We start from the raw sequence: 14,678 nt of genomic DNA on the forward strand, positions 1-14,678 counted from the left end.
TGTAAGGTAAGGTTTGAGTTGACCTTCCCAACATGTCGGCTCTCTCAGGACGAGGCGTGCATAAGGGCGCATTACTTCCTGGTAGGTTGAGCCAATCAGGATGAATGTGGGCGAGGCCATAGCTGTCTGCTGCGCTGCTGCGAGTAAGGTGCTGGTATCGTGCCTGGCTGGGAATACCCCGGGATGAACCACAAGAGTAAGAAGCGAATTAAGGAGGCCAAGCGGAGTGCCCGGCCCGAGCTGAAGGATTCGCAGGACTGGAGCCGCCATAATTATATTGAGGTGTACCGGCTGAGCCCTAGCAGTGTGCAGGTTAGAGTTCCCACCATATTGTATATTAGGAGGAGGGGGGACTGGGCTCTGAGCACCCAGCCCTCCCTTCCCCAAAACCCAGACTAAAAAATATTCCAATCCCCCTAATACTGCCTACCGATAGGTCTGCATCTTCTTCTGTGTATAAACAATTGTGTTTTTATTCTCTCCATTGTTTTTCTATTTAATATTGGTATCACCCCCCCTTTTCCCAAATTAAGATCGTGCACAAAAATGTTTTAAAAATAAAGCTGTATCAAGAAAAAAAAAACTTCATCCTAGCTTCTGATTGGTCTGTCAGGCACCAGGGCAAAGATTTTAATTGGCTCAATGTTTACATGTGGCACAGTGAATTATTATTAATAAATAAATAGGATTTATATATTGTCAACATATAAAGCAGCACTGTACATTAAATAGGGTGAGGCCAATGCACTGGAAATATAAATGCAATATTTGTGCAATACAACCCACCCGGGCATTAAGGTCTTTCTGCAATGCATGAGTCTTTCTTTAGCACTTCAGGGTGCCATTGAAAAGCTGATGCGTGTTATGCTACCTACACGTCAGATGGTTGTGATCTGAGACTAATCGTACAGCAGTCACCTAATCAATCAGCCCTGGCTGATTATTGAACGACTGATTGGGTGTGCTTTTCAATGGGGTTGCCACTCCGTTACCCTCCCCTCTCCATACAACAGAACAGTGCTAGGTGTACAATGGAAAGATCATTTACAATGACAGTTCTCACAAGCACAGTGCTTAAGGCTGGGTACACACGTGCAATGGTTCTTGTCCAATAATCGGCTCAGGGCTGATATCGGACAAGAATCTTGCGTATGTGCAGCGCTCGTCCGAACGACCGTCCTGGCTGATGGACGAAGAACGATCATATTAAAAATGAAAGGGGAGAGAGCACAGCTGGGTGCTGCTCTGTCGTTCTCCCCCTCCCCTTTCCATAGAGCAGAACGGTGATGTATGTACAGCGCTCATTCATGCATCGTGCAGTCGTTGGAAAGGATCGTGAACCTTTCCAATGATAATTATTGCACCTGTATACATAACCTTAGGCTGCTGTCAGGGACAGAAGTACCCCCCATTTGGAAGATTTCTCCTCTATTCCTGTTTTACTAAAATAGAAGGGTCTATTCTTATAATAATTCCTGGTGACATTGATGTTTGGAAGAATAAACCTCCTAGATTGTAAGCTCTTCAGGGCAGGGTCCTCTCCTCCTTCTGTGTCACTGTCTGTCATTTGCATCCCCTATTTAATGTACAGCACTGCATAATATGTTGTGGCTATATAAATCCTGTTTAAAGGGAAACTAAACTCAAAACTAACAACAAAACACACTTACCTTTAATCCCGCAGTGCAGTCCAATCCCTTCAGGGGTGTTTTCCATCAGATACCTCGTCATCCCAGGATCCGCCCTGGAGCCAGCTCTCTGGGCGCCCCCATCTTCGTCTTCTCTTCCGGGTTCTTCATCCCATGTTACCCCACCCAGGTGCGCGATCGGGTGACACTGCGCATGCGTTAGATCAGTAAATTTTTCTTTTTGTGCAAAAAGGCTCCTTCTGCGCATGCTAGAGCAAAAGGTGCGCCCAAGAGCCCCTCAGGATGCCAGACGTAGGTATCCTGGGTGGCTTTGGGCTCCCATTTATTCTCAACAGCCTAGGTGGCCAGGAATTAGGGGGGATTGTCTATCCTTTTATGTATAGTAAAAATTCTCAGTTTAGGCATGTTTTATTAATAATAATACCACTCACCACTCAGAATCTAACTCTAGCTAGATTGGGAAAGGGGCAGAATTCCTATAATGTGTGAGGGACAGGAAGTTATAAGAAATATCTAAAGACAGACAGGCTAATTCTAGACCAGTGAATCTGACATTCAATAAATTATGAAGAAACTTCCAGATCTGTGTATTTCAAGTATTATCAAACAGTATAACATATTAGGCAGCGCTGTACGTTACATGGCAGCGATTGAACCTTCATCGGAGAATGTTGCAGTGAAAGTCAGATTCACAGGGAACTGAAAAAGCAAATCGTGTATTTGACTGTCTGAAGTTGAATGTTAAAGTAACTATGAAGCTCTTGTTTCTGGTGATTTGTATATAAGACCCACAAAGCACGATTAGAGAAAAATTCTCCAAATTTGTTGTCTGCTTTGGCATTGATCATCAGCCAGCTCCAAGACAGAGCTCTGCTGGAGAAAAAGGCGGCTATCCTCTCCACTATTCACCCAGTGCGCAGGGATCTATATACGTCATGTATATATGTCATCTCACCAGGAAATACAGGGGGTCACCTTGTGTGATACACACAGCACCCTTGTTTCCTCGCATTCACCAGGAACCTGACCTTTCCCTCCTCATAGTCATGGGCTAGGTACACACATGCAATGGTTCTCATCCGATAATCAGCTTGGTGCTGATATCAGACAAGAATCTGGTGTGTGTACAGCGCTCATCGTCTGAACGACCGTCCTGACGAATCCATAAACAATGAACCATCGTAATGCAAGTGAAGGGAGGAGAGCGAAGCAAGGTGCTGCTCAATCGTTCTCCCCCTTCCCTCTCCATGGAGCAGAACGGTGCTGTATGTACAGCATTCATGCAGTCGTTTGTCATTGCAAAGGATCCTGAAAGATCCTTTCCAATGACAATAATTGCACCTGTGTACGCAGCATTACATTGCTTCTTCTTTCCTTTGCAGGTTGTTATCTGTGTTTGTACTTTGTATGTAAATGTGACACAGCTCTGCTTCAGGCTGGGTGTGACTGTCATTAGCTATTCTTAGGCTACATACACACATCAGATGATTCTCGTCTGATTCTCACCTCAGGGGTGATATCGGACATGAATCTGCCATGTGTACAGCGTTCGTCTGATGTTGTTCACGGATCTGTCCTGGCGGATCCAAGAACGATCGTAATACAAGTTAAGGGGAGAGAGCACAGCGGGGTGCCGCTCTGTCGTTCGCCTCCCCTCCCTCTCCATAGAGCAGAACGGCTCTGTATGTACAACGCTCGTTCATGCAGCCTTCACTCTTTTATTGTTGGAAAGGGTCGTAAAGATCCTTTCCAACAAGAAAAATCTAACGTGTGTACTTAACCTTATTCTGCACAGTGTTATTTCACGCTTTATATAATTCTGAATTCAGAAAGCTAACTATTTTTACACAGCGTTACAAGGTGAAGCAGTGAAATATTCTCATTCTAACCTTAGAAGTCCACTTTGTATGCTGCGTGCAATGAGAACAATATCAGTGTATGTCTGAATGGCCACTTAATAATTCCACTCCCTAAGATTGTTCCTATATCGGTGTTCAACCCAAGCATTTTTTTATGGTGGGTGGGAAGAAGCTGTAGGCAGGTGGTAGCCCTGTATTGTGACCCAACTCTTCAGTAACCACCCAAAAACAGCCAGGTGGTTACTGAAAAGTGCTGAGTGGTGTGCCCGGCTAAAAGGGGCTGGGGAGAACACTGCTATTTGCTAACTACATGGCATGCTCATTAAGTCTGCTCTTCTTTTTGTAATGTGCACATTTACAAGCTCCCGTGTCTCTGAGGGTGTTAAGCCCAGACACGTGTACAGCAAAGCCATACCTGGTTCTCATAAACTTTCCCTATAAACTTTCCTCCCAAGACTGACATCTATTCTACCAAGTTGTATGCATGCAGATGCAGAAAGGTCCATATGAATCATATCAGAGCTAATAGTCTGTAAATCAGGCCCTATCTGCAATGTGGTGAGCTCCGGGTGTGGGTTGGTTTTTGACTTCCAATGTGAAAAAACAATTGGGACGAAAGATATAATCCTGGAAATGTATATATCTGATAAAAAAGCTGTTGTAAGAAAATGATTGACTGTGTAGTTCCACCCTAATGTGAACAGGAGGATTTCTACTTTTTAGTAAAGTTTCCGAAAACTATTAAATCGGCAAGTCAATCATTTTTTTTAGGCCTAAGTCCAGCCGCAAATTACCAAAGAATGTAGTTTGCTCAATATAAAGTTCTAGTGCCAATACACTTTTCTGTTCTAGTCCATGCTGCATGGTGAAATTACCCCAGGTGGGGGGGTCTGTGCTATCCTAGATCTAGGAGCAGGGGGTTGACAATGGCTTTCATTCCATCCAAAACACATTAGGTGGCAAAAAAGAAATTACAGCTTTGGCCTGAAGATGTTCATTCAAGCAGAAGAGCAGTGTTCTCCCCATCCCCTTTTAGCTTTACCTAGCACTTTTCAGTAACCACCTGGCTGTTTTTGGGTGGTTAATGAAAAGTTGGGTACCAAAACAGGGCCACCACCCACCTAAAGCTTCTTCCTATCAAACTTAAAAAAAAAAAAAAAAAAAAAAAACTTCAAATTCTGTGCAGAATACTGAACATCTGCTTTATTTTTACTATGACTGATCATTTTATTTCTTCCAGCTTACATCCAATCTTCTAACTCCTTTTTTTCCCCCTCCAATAGGATAATGTAGAGCGTGCTGATGCTACTCAGCTGAGCCTTGAAGAATTTATTGAACGCTATGAGAAACCTTACAAGCCGGTTGTCCTCGTGAATGCTCAGATTGGTTGGCCAGCTCAGGAAAAATGGACACTGGAGAGGCTAAAACGAAAGTATCGCAACCAGAAGTTCAAATGTGGCGAGGATAACGATGGCTATTCTGTGAAGATGAAGATGAAATATTACATTGAGTACTTGGAGGGAACCCGGGATGACAGCCCGCTATATATCTTCGACAGCAGTTATGGAGAACATCCCAAGAGGCAGAAACTACTGGATGACTATGAAGTGCCAAAATATTTTAGGGATGACCTCTTCCAGTACGCGGGGGAGAAGCGCAGACCCCCATACAGGTATAATGAGATTTAGTTCTGCCCATCATCTCTTTTAAAAAGGGAACATTGAACTTATAAACTGATAAGATTTTCAGGAACTGTTGCAAAATCCATTCTCTTGATCCACAGGAATTCTGATATTCTCACACCTACTACATAACATTGTTCCTTTTCTAATGCTGTCCTGGCCGTGGTTAGTCCTCAGTATAGAGAGCAGTGCTGATGTCTGCCAGTAGCTGCATCATTACACTATGAATGCAGGACACAGTGGGGAAGCCCTGCACACTCAGCATGTCTTTGTTCTTCTGGGTAAATGTTGCTTAGCTTCCATCCATCTGGGAAACTGAGAATATTGTGGTAAAAAAAGAATTGCTGTGAGGATTGTAGCCACAGCAGTGGCTCCGGAGTCTCAAAATATCCTTACCCAATCCACACTATAAATCTATCAATAAAGGGTGTCAAACATAAATGAGCAATGTACTATTCCGATGCAGAGTCAGCCCCGCTGGAAGATATATATATATATATATATATTTTTTTTTTATACACATCAGCTTTGAAAATAACCATATAGGCCAAAATTTAATATTATATATATATATACACACAGACACATACATATTAAAAACAAGCAGGGCAAATTAGTTACAGTAAACACAGACTTTTTTTTTTTTTTTTTACATTTTTAACAAATAAACCCAAAAATCATCTAGCTGACTCCTGAGACATTGCAGTGCATAAACAATGTGTAGAATTATGACCTCCCACCTGGGTCCTAGAACCATTTTGTGAGCCCGGTGTGCAAAAGCTAAATCACAAATAAATGATCTATTTTAAGCCAACATTAATTAAAAAGTCTGGTATTACTTAACAGCTCAGTCTAATTGCTACATCTACCCCTAGTGACTTAGACTAACATTATCCGCAAAAAACATTTTGCAAGTCCCAGTTTATAAAAAGTCAATAGTTTGCTCGTGGTTTTAATCAAAGTGACCTAAAAATAAAGTCAATGGAGAAGATTTTACCCAAAGGAGAGAAAATATTGGCTGGAGGTAACTATGCATTTAAGAGTTGTGAAAAGAATAAATGCCCTTTTCACATTATCACAAGCCTAGAGCTACTTTATCGAGATCTAGAATTGTTGTTTGTTTTTTTTAATTAGCCAGATGTCTGAATTTAAATATTCATCATTTTCTATGAATAAGAAGACTTTTCTCTATTTTATAATTAGGAGAATGAGATAAAAGTTGTACATACAGTGTAATACTGATTTGTTTTTACTAGTATTCTGGTTTTCCCAACCCATCATGTGGCACATTTTCGGAAAATATTACAGCTTTGTGGAATGGCTTGACTAAAGATATTTCCGTGTAATGTGTAACTCTTTTTTAACTTATAACAGGTGGTTTGTGATGGGTCCTCCTCGCTCTGGAACAGGAATTCACATTGATCCTCTCGGAACTAGTGCCTGGAATGCCCTTGTTCATGGCCACAAGCGTTGGTGCCTCTTTCCCACCAATACCCCACGTGAACTGATTAAAGTGACACGGGAAGAAGGTGGTAACCAGCAAGATGAGGCCATCACTTGGTTTAATGTCATATACCCACGAACATTGCTTCCTACCTGGCCTGCCGAATTCAAACCCCTAGAGATCTTACAGAAGCCTGGAGAGACTGTATTTGTACCAGGTAAATAATTTTATCCACAGACTGTGCCCACAATACTTCTTCTGAAGCACCTGACCACTTTTTTTTATTGTGCCAATGTATGGAGAGCTGTATGACTTCTGCACCGCTGAGTTGGCTTAAAGCTACTGTAAGTAAGATGCTAAAGATTGGCATGGTATGAAACTCCGGTGCCCTTTCATGTAATCCAAGCTATGGTAATCTCTATTTTTTCTTTGAGATAATCAATTTTTTTTTTCTTTAGGTGGTTGGTGGCATGTTGTACTGAACCTAGACACCACTATTGCGGTTACCCAAAACTTTGCCAGCTACACCAACTTCCCTGTTGTTTGGCACAAGACGGTAAGAGGGCGCCCCAAACTTTCAAGGAAGTGGTATAGGTAAGAGATGCTTTTTCTTTATTTAATGAAGAATTAACAATTTCCTAAAAGAATACAACATTTAAAGCAATTTCCGAATATTTACAGCAAACATGTATTATAAAAATTACCTGCAAGTAAATAAGCAGGGGCTTTTTCTGTGTTTTCATTGGCTCTTCAATAGGAATGAGAGGGTAAATGGCTAAAAATCAAGGGCACCAATAACACTTCAGGAGAAAGGGAGGTAGTAGAACCATAAAATATATTTTTCAGTTTCGGCAAAATAGTAACACATTGTTTGAGAAGTTTAGCTCTGCAAGATAACGAAGTGTGCTTGAGGGACATCGCCTTTTGTCTTGGTGACAATAATGACCTTTAGAGATGGTATATCTCCCTACTCCGGGCAGAGGCGGAAGAGTATATATGGTTATGAAAGGTAATATGGGTGATATGCTGACTGGTCTGGTGTATACAAACTTACAGTTTTACATTCTCCAAGCCCTTTATGGATGCTTTTCAAAGCCAAATATCATGATACTTAAAGCTAAAAATGTGTGCCTCTGTCATGCTCTTCATCTACCCAATAGGCCTGTTTTAATAAAGTTCTCCAAGGCTAGAGAGGATACACTTTCGTCAATGAAGCTGGGTGATCCAGCAAACCTGGAATGGATTTCCTATAAAGTCATTTGCTATTTGTTAGCAAATGTTTTAAATCCTGGACCAGATCCATTCCAGGTTTGCTGTATTACCCAGCTTCAGTTTTGAAAGTGTATCCTCTCCAGACTTGGAGAGCTTTAATAATCAGGCCCAATGTTTTTGTACAATTGGATCAGTGCACACAGCTTAACAGTAAACAGCACTGCAGCACAGGGTGCACAAATATCTGACTTCAACAACTAGTTATCTAAATAAGTCTTCCAGTGGACACAAGACATACTTTTTTTTTTTTTTTGTTTTGTTTTTTTTTTATCTCTCTTAGCTAAATTGTTCACAGATCTCTATGTACTTAGCCACCATTAGCATTACCTATTGAGCTTTATTTCTTTGCAAGATAATAAACGTTGGTTGTTTTGGATGTAATATTTTCTTTTCTATTACTTTTATGCTTAAGTAATCCTACACAGTTAGCTTTGTCATCCATCACTTGGCAGGCTGAATGCAAGATCTGCTTATCTGTGTTCCTCGCCCTGTCCACCTGCACTAAAATTAACAAAAGGTTTTACCTGTAGGATACTGGGAATGTTGTAGCAGGAATAATGAGATTTAAAGGCTATGGATCAGATACCTAGGAATTACAGTGCAGATTTCTATACCCAAAATTACATGGAATCAGAGTCTAAAGTGTGAAACTAGAAATCCCTAAACATATCCAGATAATGCTGGTACCTATTTCTTTGGAATGGAAAAAAAAACTAAAATACAATCCAATTATCCTTTTCATATTATTGTTCTAACTTCTTTGTGTGTAAAGTTTCATTTTAGGCTATTTAGCTACTAATATATTTTTCTTGCATTCAGAGTGATTTCTATGGGGCAGCTTTTTTTATTATTCTTTATTTTACTTTATTTTTTATTGATATTACATTTTTTTTTGCCAGTAGAGAGAGCTGTAACCAAAGCAATCGTGAGTTGCTAAGCATGTACAATGTTCTACAAGACAAGCATGTAAATGCTAAATCTTATAACCTGCCCTGAAGGGCTGATGTAGGCAAACGCATTGTATGGAACGTATAAACACATTGTATGGAACGTATAAATTGTCTCTTACCACCTCATTCCCTTGGCTGAATACCCTATTACTATATACTAAATGTAAAAAAACCTTTCTATTTTTACGTTTTTTTTTTTTTTGTTTTTTCTAATTATTATATCTGCTTGCTTCTCTCCCATCATTCTTGCAGAATCCTCAAGCAGGAACGGCCAGAGCTGGCAGCTCTAGCAGATACTGTGGATTTACAGGAATCAACAGGGATTGCTTCTGACTCCTCAAGTGATTCTTCCAGTTCCTCTTCCTCAAGTTCGTCAGAATCTGGCTCAGAGGTGAGGCTTGTGGAAATGCAATACCTCATTGTAGCTTCAATATTTGTGTAGCCCAATTTAGATAAACCCAATATAATCTATGCCCCTAGGTAGAGTTTAAGACATTTTCTTATGCATTCTGTTTAGTGCAGTGGTACCCAACCATTTTCAGCTCGTGGTCCACTAAATACACGGACTCCGGACCGCGCATGGGCAGAGAGCCGTGTGTCACTTAAAGAGAAAGACACTTCCCCCAGATTGACGTCAGGTTGCCAGAACCCTCCACTCTCCCATTGCAGGTCTATCTATTGCAGGTCATTTCAGAAGAGTAAAAGCAGCTTAGCATTGACATCAAAAGTGATTATGCATGCTTAGTGGACAAATAACACAAGACATATTCTTCCATCAGTTTCACTTGTTAGGACACGATAATGGGCATTACCACAACTGACTTGTTTCAGGTGTCGATTTCACATTTAATATATTGTGATAGATCTCTAGTAAAGCCAAATCCTGCGGCTATCAATGGCACGGAGTGTAAATAATATGATTAAACAATTTTTTTTACACATGAGGTAGCCACAATATATATTTTATTAGATTGAAGCATCTTGTTCACTAAGGCGTACATTTATAAAATAGTTAAATACAGGATGAGTCCTTTTCATTCAACCATATTCAAAAGCCATCTTTCGGCCTGAGTGAGTTACAATATATTGCAGTTGAGGATATGAAGGTCAATGTTTACATAAGCAGTTTTGGGATAAAATCCTCACCTTCAAGTGCTGCATCAGTTGTAGGGGATCCCTGTAGGAATCAATGGGGTATCATAGATAAATCAACAATTCAATAATTTTGTGCTTTACAAATTGAAGTGTACACAACATATTTAGCCAAAAAGTGGCTAGTAATTGCCACTGTCCCTAAGAATTATTATAGGCTAATATAATTTTTATTTGAAGCCAACACCCACCCTCCAGGATTCACCTTCCTTCTCAACATTAAAGCTACTGTGAATACCAAGTACATCCATACATTATACAGTAAAATGTATGTGACCCCCTCTAATGATACAGTGGCCAGTCGTCAGACCTAAACACTGTTACATGAGAGGTTGATATAATCAACAAGGTCTAATATGACACTAAGCTAACACAAGGTTATGATATTGGAGGAGTGTAGGGGAAGATACGTGGGTCATAGGGTGGGCTTTAAAGAAACTTCAGTGTCCAACCCAGAGATTTTGCTGGATGGAAAGAAATTGTTGGAGGTGGCAGCCTCTGTATTGTGACCCAACGCACCATCCAAAAGCAGAAGGCTGGTTACTGAAAAATGCCGGGTTCGGTGCACCCAGCCAAATGGGGCTGGGGAGAACACAGAAACTTTGTCACTTTCAATGGGCAAAGTGATAGTTACTTTTATCAGTTTGGAAAAGATTTCCTATAATGCAGTATTAGTCAAGAGAAATTAGTAGTTTGGAAGATGATTGGAAGGGCAGTAGTGAGTTGAAAATCTCAAGCAAATATGTACTAGGGTTCCAAATAGAAAAAAAAAATCCCATGCCCATGATACCTCCCTGATTGGCTCTATATTGTGGGCACTGATTAGGGGACCAGGTGAAGATGTGAATGGCTTTATCCATGTAGGATGTCTTCTATATAAATCCAGGAAATAAATTCTACATTGTTATATGCCACTAACTGTTTTCACTTTTGATCTGCATACAGGATGACTCAAGCTCTGGAGCAGAGACAATGGCCCACAGAAAAAAGAAGAGAAGAACTTGCAGTGGGATGGGCAATGGAGACAGCACAACGCAGGACGACTGTGTGAGCAAAGAACGCAGCTCGTCTAGGTGATATTAACATAAACACTGGGGCAATGGCGAATCCTGTATAATCTCATGGGGGAGAGCTATGAAATATGAATTAAGTTTGCTGCTGCTGGAATCGGACAGAGAGATCACTGTGCCACCATTTTATATGAATCGTGACGACTACAAATTCGCATATTTTTGTTTTAGCCCTTTTTTTCATGCTGATGAGTTCGAAGAATGTGATAAAGTTCACGAATGTTCTTAAACTAAAACATAAATCACATCTGCCAGCACAGTGCACAATGATGTGTGTGGCCTAGAGAGGAAACAAGACCTTTTTATATGGTTAAAAGAAGAAATGACAAACTCAGAATACGGCTGGCTTATTCTCCTGACCTAAGGACAGTTCATTTTCCTGGATGGGAGAGAGTTTTACTGCTTTGGTGCACACAATAAGAATTAATATTTATTAGCCCTCACGGGGAAAACATTCAGCAATAAGGAGGGAGATGGGTTTGGTTTTGTTTATTGGTTGTAGGCATATTAAAGTAAACCTTACCATCTCATCCCACAGTGGCAGTGCACAGGGGCTGTTGTAAACACTCCTATTGATCCTGTTTCATGTCACATATCTAATGAGGAATGGTCAGGTAGCAGCTGTGAAAACTAAAGTGCAACTTTCAATTCCCTTCCTTTCTGGATTTATTGTGTTTGGTATCTCTTTGACCTCAGTCTGAGAAAGCAGATAATGTCATAACCCAAAAAATATTAATTGTAAAATTTAACTTTACCATTACTTTTACTGTCCTGCTTTGCAATTGTCCATTTTTACAGCTGCTACCTAGCAAACAATAGAACTTTGTGCAGCCTCTGTGCACAGTTATTGGTAGATACCAGAAGAATGGCAAAAGTCACTTTTAATAAGGCATTGTAAGTAATGGCTCCTACCAGGTGTTTGTTGCATAACTCACGAAAATGACTGTCTCATGAAATTATTGGGTGCCTGGCAAGTCATATAATGTTAATTGATCTTTTATGAATAGCTGATCCTAGGCATACATGCGGCAAGTAATTCATTTCAGTAAGGTGCAATTTAAGATTTGCAAAGTTCTGAATCATTTACTCATAATGTAGACTATGACTGCTTGACAAAAATGCATAAAAAACGCACTTACAGTGCATTTAAACAGCATTTTAAATGTATCTAAATAATGCCTTTCAGCTTTTCTGGTTGCTTTCCATCATAATTTATTGTGGTCATTGTTACTGCACTTTGCACATCCTTGTTGCTTTTTTGTATTGCCTTATTAAGCAAGTGTCAAGTGTTATAGGTGTTTACTGGTTCAGAAAAAAAGCACAAACCATTGGTATCTCTGAATGGTGCATTGTGGCACTTTATGGCATGAAAATGAAAGGAATGGAGAGCAGTAGGGTGTTTATGGCTAAAGCCAATAATTATGTATTCATGAGCATTATTCATACCTAATAACGTACAATCAAACAACGCATCCCAGGCCCATAGTAGTATCATGGCTTTAGGGTGTCCATACTTTACTTCAGCAACTACTTATATTTGTAACAGTGTCAGTCTTTTTCACCCAATGCTTTTCGCCTGTATTGGGATCTTGAGGGGTATTGCTGGGACCTAAACGGTTTTGATGTAGTTAATATTCAGTATTAGGGAAAAACAGAACAATATGGCTATACCCCAGAAGATGTCAATACAGGCCAAATGTGTCAGGTAAAAAAGACTGACACGATTGCAAATATTTATAGTTGTTGATGTATAGCAAGGACATCCTAATCTCATGATACTACAATAGGCCTGAGATGCATTGTTTGACTGTATGTAATTATGTTTGAATTATTCTCACAAATACATAATTATTATTTTTAGCCATTAAACCCCTTCTCTTCTCTTTAATTTCAATTTTAAGCCATAATATGAATTTAGAATACTATAGAGAGATAGAGGTTAACCTCTACCAATTGCATTGTGGCACTTGTATGACGGCTTTTATATTCCTACATTTTTCTGCTAATGGTGGCTCTGATTTCTGCCCTTGGTGAAAACAGTGTAACGTCCCAGAAAGATGCAAAGCTTAATACAACTTAGCAAATCCCCATGCATACCCTTCTTCACCAGCTCAGATGGTAAGGATATGTACTTACTGTAAGACTGATAGGAACAGTTGGGCTTGTCTCAGGCAAGAATCTAAAACTTGTACAGAAATCGCCCGATGTCATTCATGGATTCATTCTGACGGATCCATGAACGACTGCAACTCTTTTATACTTCGATTATAAAAGATTGATAATTGAGAGCGTGTATGAATCCTAATTCTTCTGGAGTTGATAATCGTTATATGCAGATGATTCTTCTAACACATTAATTCAATATATCTTGTTCCCATTGCCCTGCATTTTAAAGTGCAGGCAGAACACAGGGCCATGTAACAACTAATGCATTGTATTGCAGCTCATTCTCGTACACATTTGTATTGCTGCACATTGTGGAAAGATTCAACGTGCTGCACTCTTGATGTGCTGCCCTGTGTGTTACGACCAAATCGACCTAACAGGATCTTTTAAAAAACGCAATACAGTAGACTTGAAAATTTATATGAGGAGTATGAGTTGTCATGCATTATTGTCTGAGCAAGGGAAGAGGATTGTTTAGCACACGAGTTAAACTGGAGCTGATTTTCTCTCTAATGGTCAAAAAATGATTTATAAATCATCTCCATCCTGTTATAACTCTAATTATTCACAACCAATTAGGTTAATTTTGTTTTCATCATCTAGTCTACATCTTACTGGTGGCTATGGGGAAATTAACTTTAGTAAGAAGGTATTGATACTGCACATCTGTTATCAGATTGACACTGTGATTCTCAAAACCCCCTTATTATCCTCTATTGTTCTGATATTCTCTGTATTCCTTATCACTGTAACAAATTAGCTTGCAGGAAGGTCCATGGGGTTACCTGGAAGACATTGTATATTTAATGACCGACATCCCAGAACAGCCCTAATGTAAGCACTTATCCAGCATCGATGTAGGAGAATGAGATTTCCCAGTTCAGACATTTCAGCTAACAAATGCAGCTAAACTTATTACACCCCCAGGAAATGTAAATATACCAAATAAATATACCATTAAAGAATACCACTCCCTAGAAAGCAAAAAAAAACATAAAGTAATCCCTCTGATTTATATGGACTGCCAAATGATTCCAGTTTGATTAAATTGAAGCTGTGGAAAACTTCATAATTTTTCTTTACACCAATGTGTATCTTATACTACAGTCTGTGATCACTGTTAATTTAAATATTAGCTATACTCTTTTAATTTGTATGTTTTTATAATGTTTTCTAACAAAAATAAACAAATGAGCTCATTTTAAGAATGTGTATTTTTTTTAATTTTCTTGCAGCCTAAAATCACTGTCATTTAAGTGTATGTGGAATTAATTAGAAATGGATTAGCATCCAAGGTGTTTGTGTCCCATTAGGTAGATGTTCCTCACTTCCTGCCCTGGATGCAACTGTCACCTGAACAGGTTTCTGCAATATTTCACCTCTTTTCCTATTGTAATGGAATTTTTATCTTTGTATTATTTAGAAACAGGTCAT

General features: G+C 39.6%; 1 protein-coding gene across 1 annotated transcript; it reads left to right on the top strand.

Annotated features, from left to right (window-relative positions):
* Positions 1–128: 128 nt before the first annotated feature.
* Positions 129–14,452, top strand: JMJD6 (jumonji domain containing 6, arginine demethylase and lysine hydroxylase). The gene is made up of 6 exons (XM_072403827.1): positions 129–312; positions 4,792–5,180; positions 6,565–6,851; positions 7,093–7,228; positions 9,109–9,247; positions 10,954–14,452. The coding sequence occupies exons 1-6, from the start codon at positions 184–186 to the stop codon at positions 11,083–11,085; spliced, it is 1,212 nt and encodes a 403-aa protein (XP_072259928.1). The 5' UTR covers positions 129–183; the 3' UTR covers positions 11,086–14,452.
* The last annotated feature ends 226 nt before the right edge of the window (positions 14,453–14,678 follow it).

This window comes from Pyxicephalus adspersus, chromosome 3 (genome assembly GCF_032062135.1).
Source record: "Pyxicephalus adspersus chromosome 3, UCB_Pads_2.0, whole genome shotgun sequence".
Classification (NCBI taxonomy): Eukaryota; Metazoa; Chordata; class Amphibia; order Anura; family Pyxicephalidae; genus Pyxicephalus; species Pyxicephalus adspersus.

What these genes read in the sequence shown, in the direction of transcription:
- JMJD6 (XM_072403827.1), top strand. Translation starts at nt 184, where the DNA reads ATGAACCACAAGAGTAAGAAGCGAATTAAGGAGGCCAAGCGGAGTGCC. An exon ending in AGAGACTGTATTTGTACCAG is followed by an intron (nt 6,852 to 7,092) that starts GTAAATAATTTT and finishes TTTTTTCTTTAG; the next exon opens with GTGGTTGGTGGCATGTTGTA. An exon ending in CGTCAGAATCTGGCTCAGAG is followed by an intron (nt 9,248 to 10,953) that starts GTGAGGCTTGTG and finishes ATCTGCATACAG; the next exon opens with GATGACTCAAGCTCTGGAGC.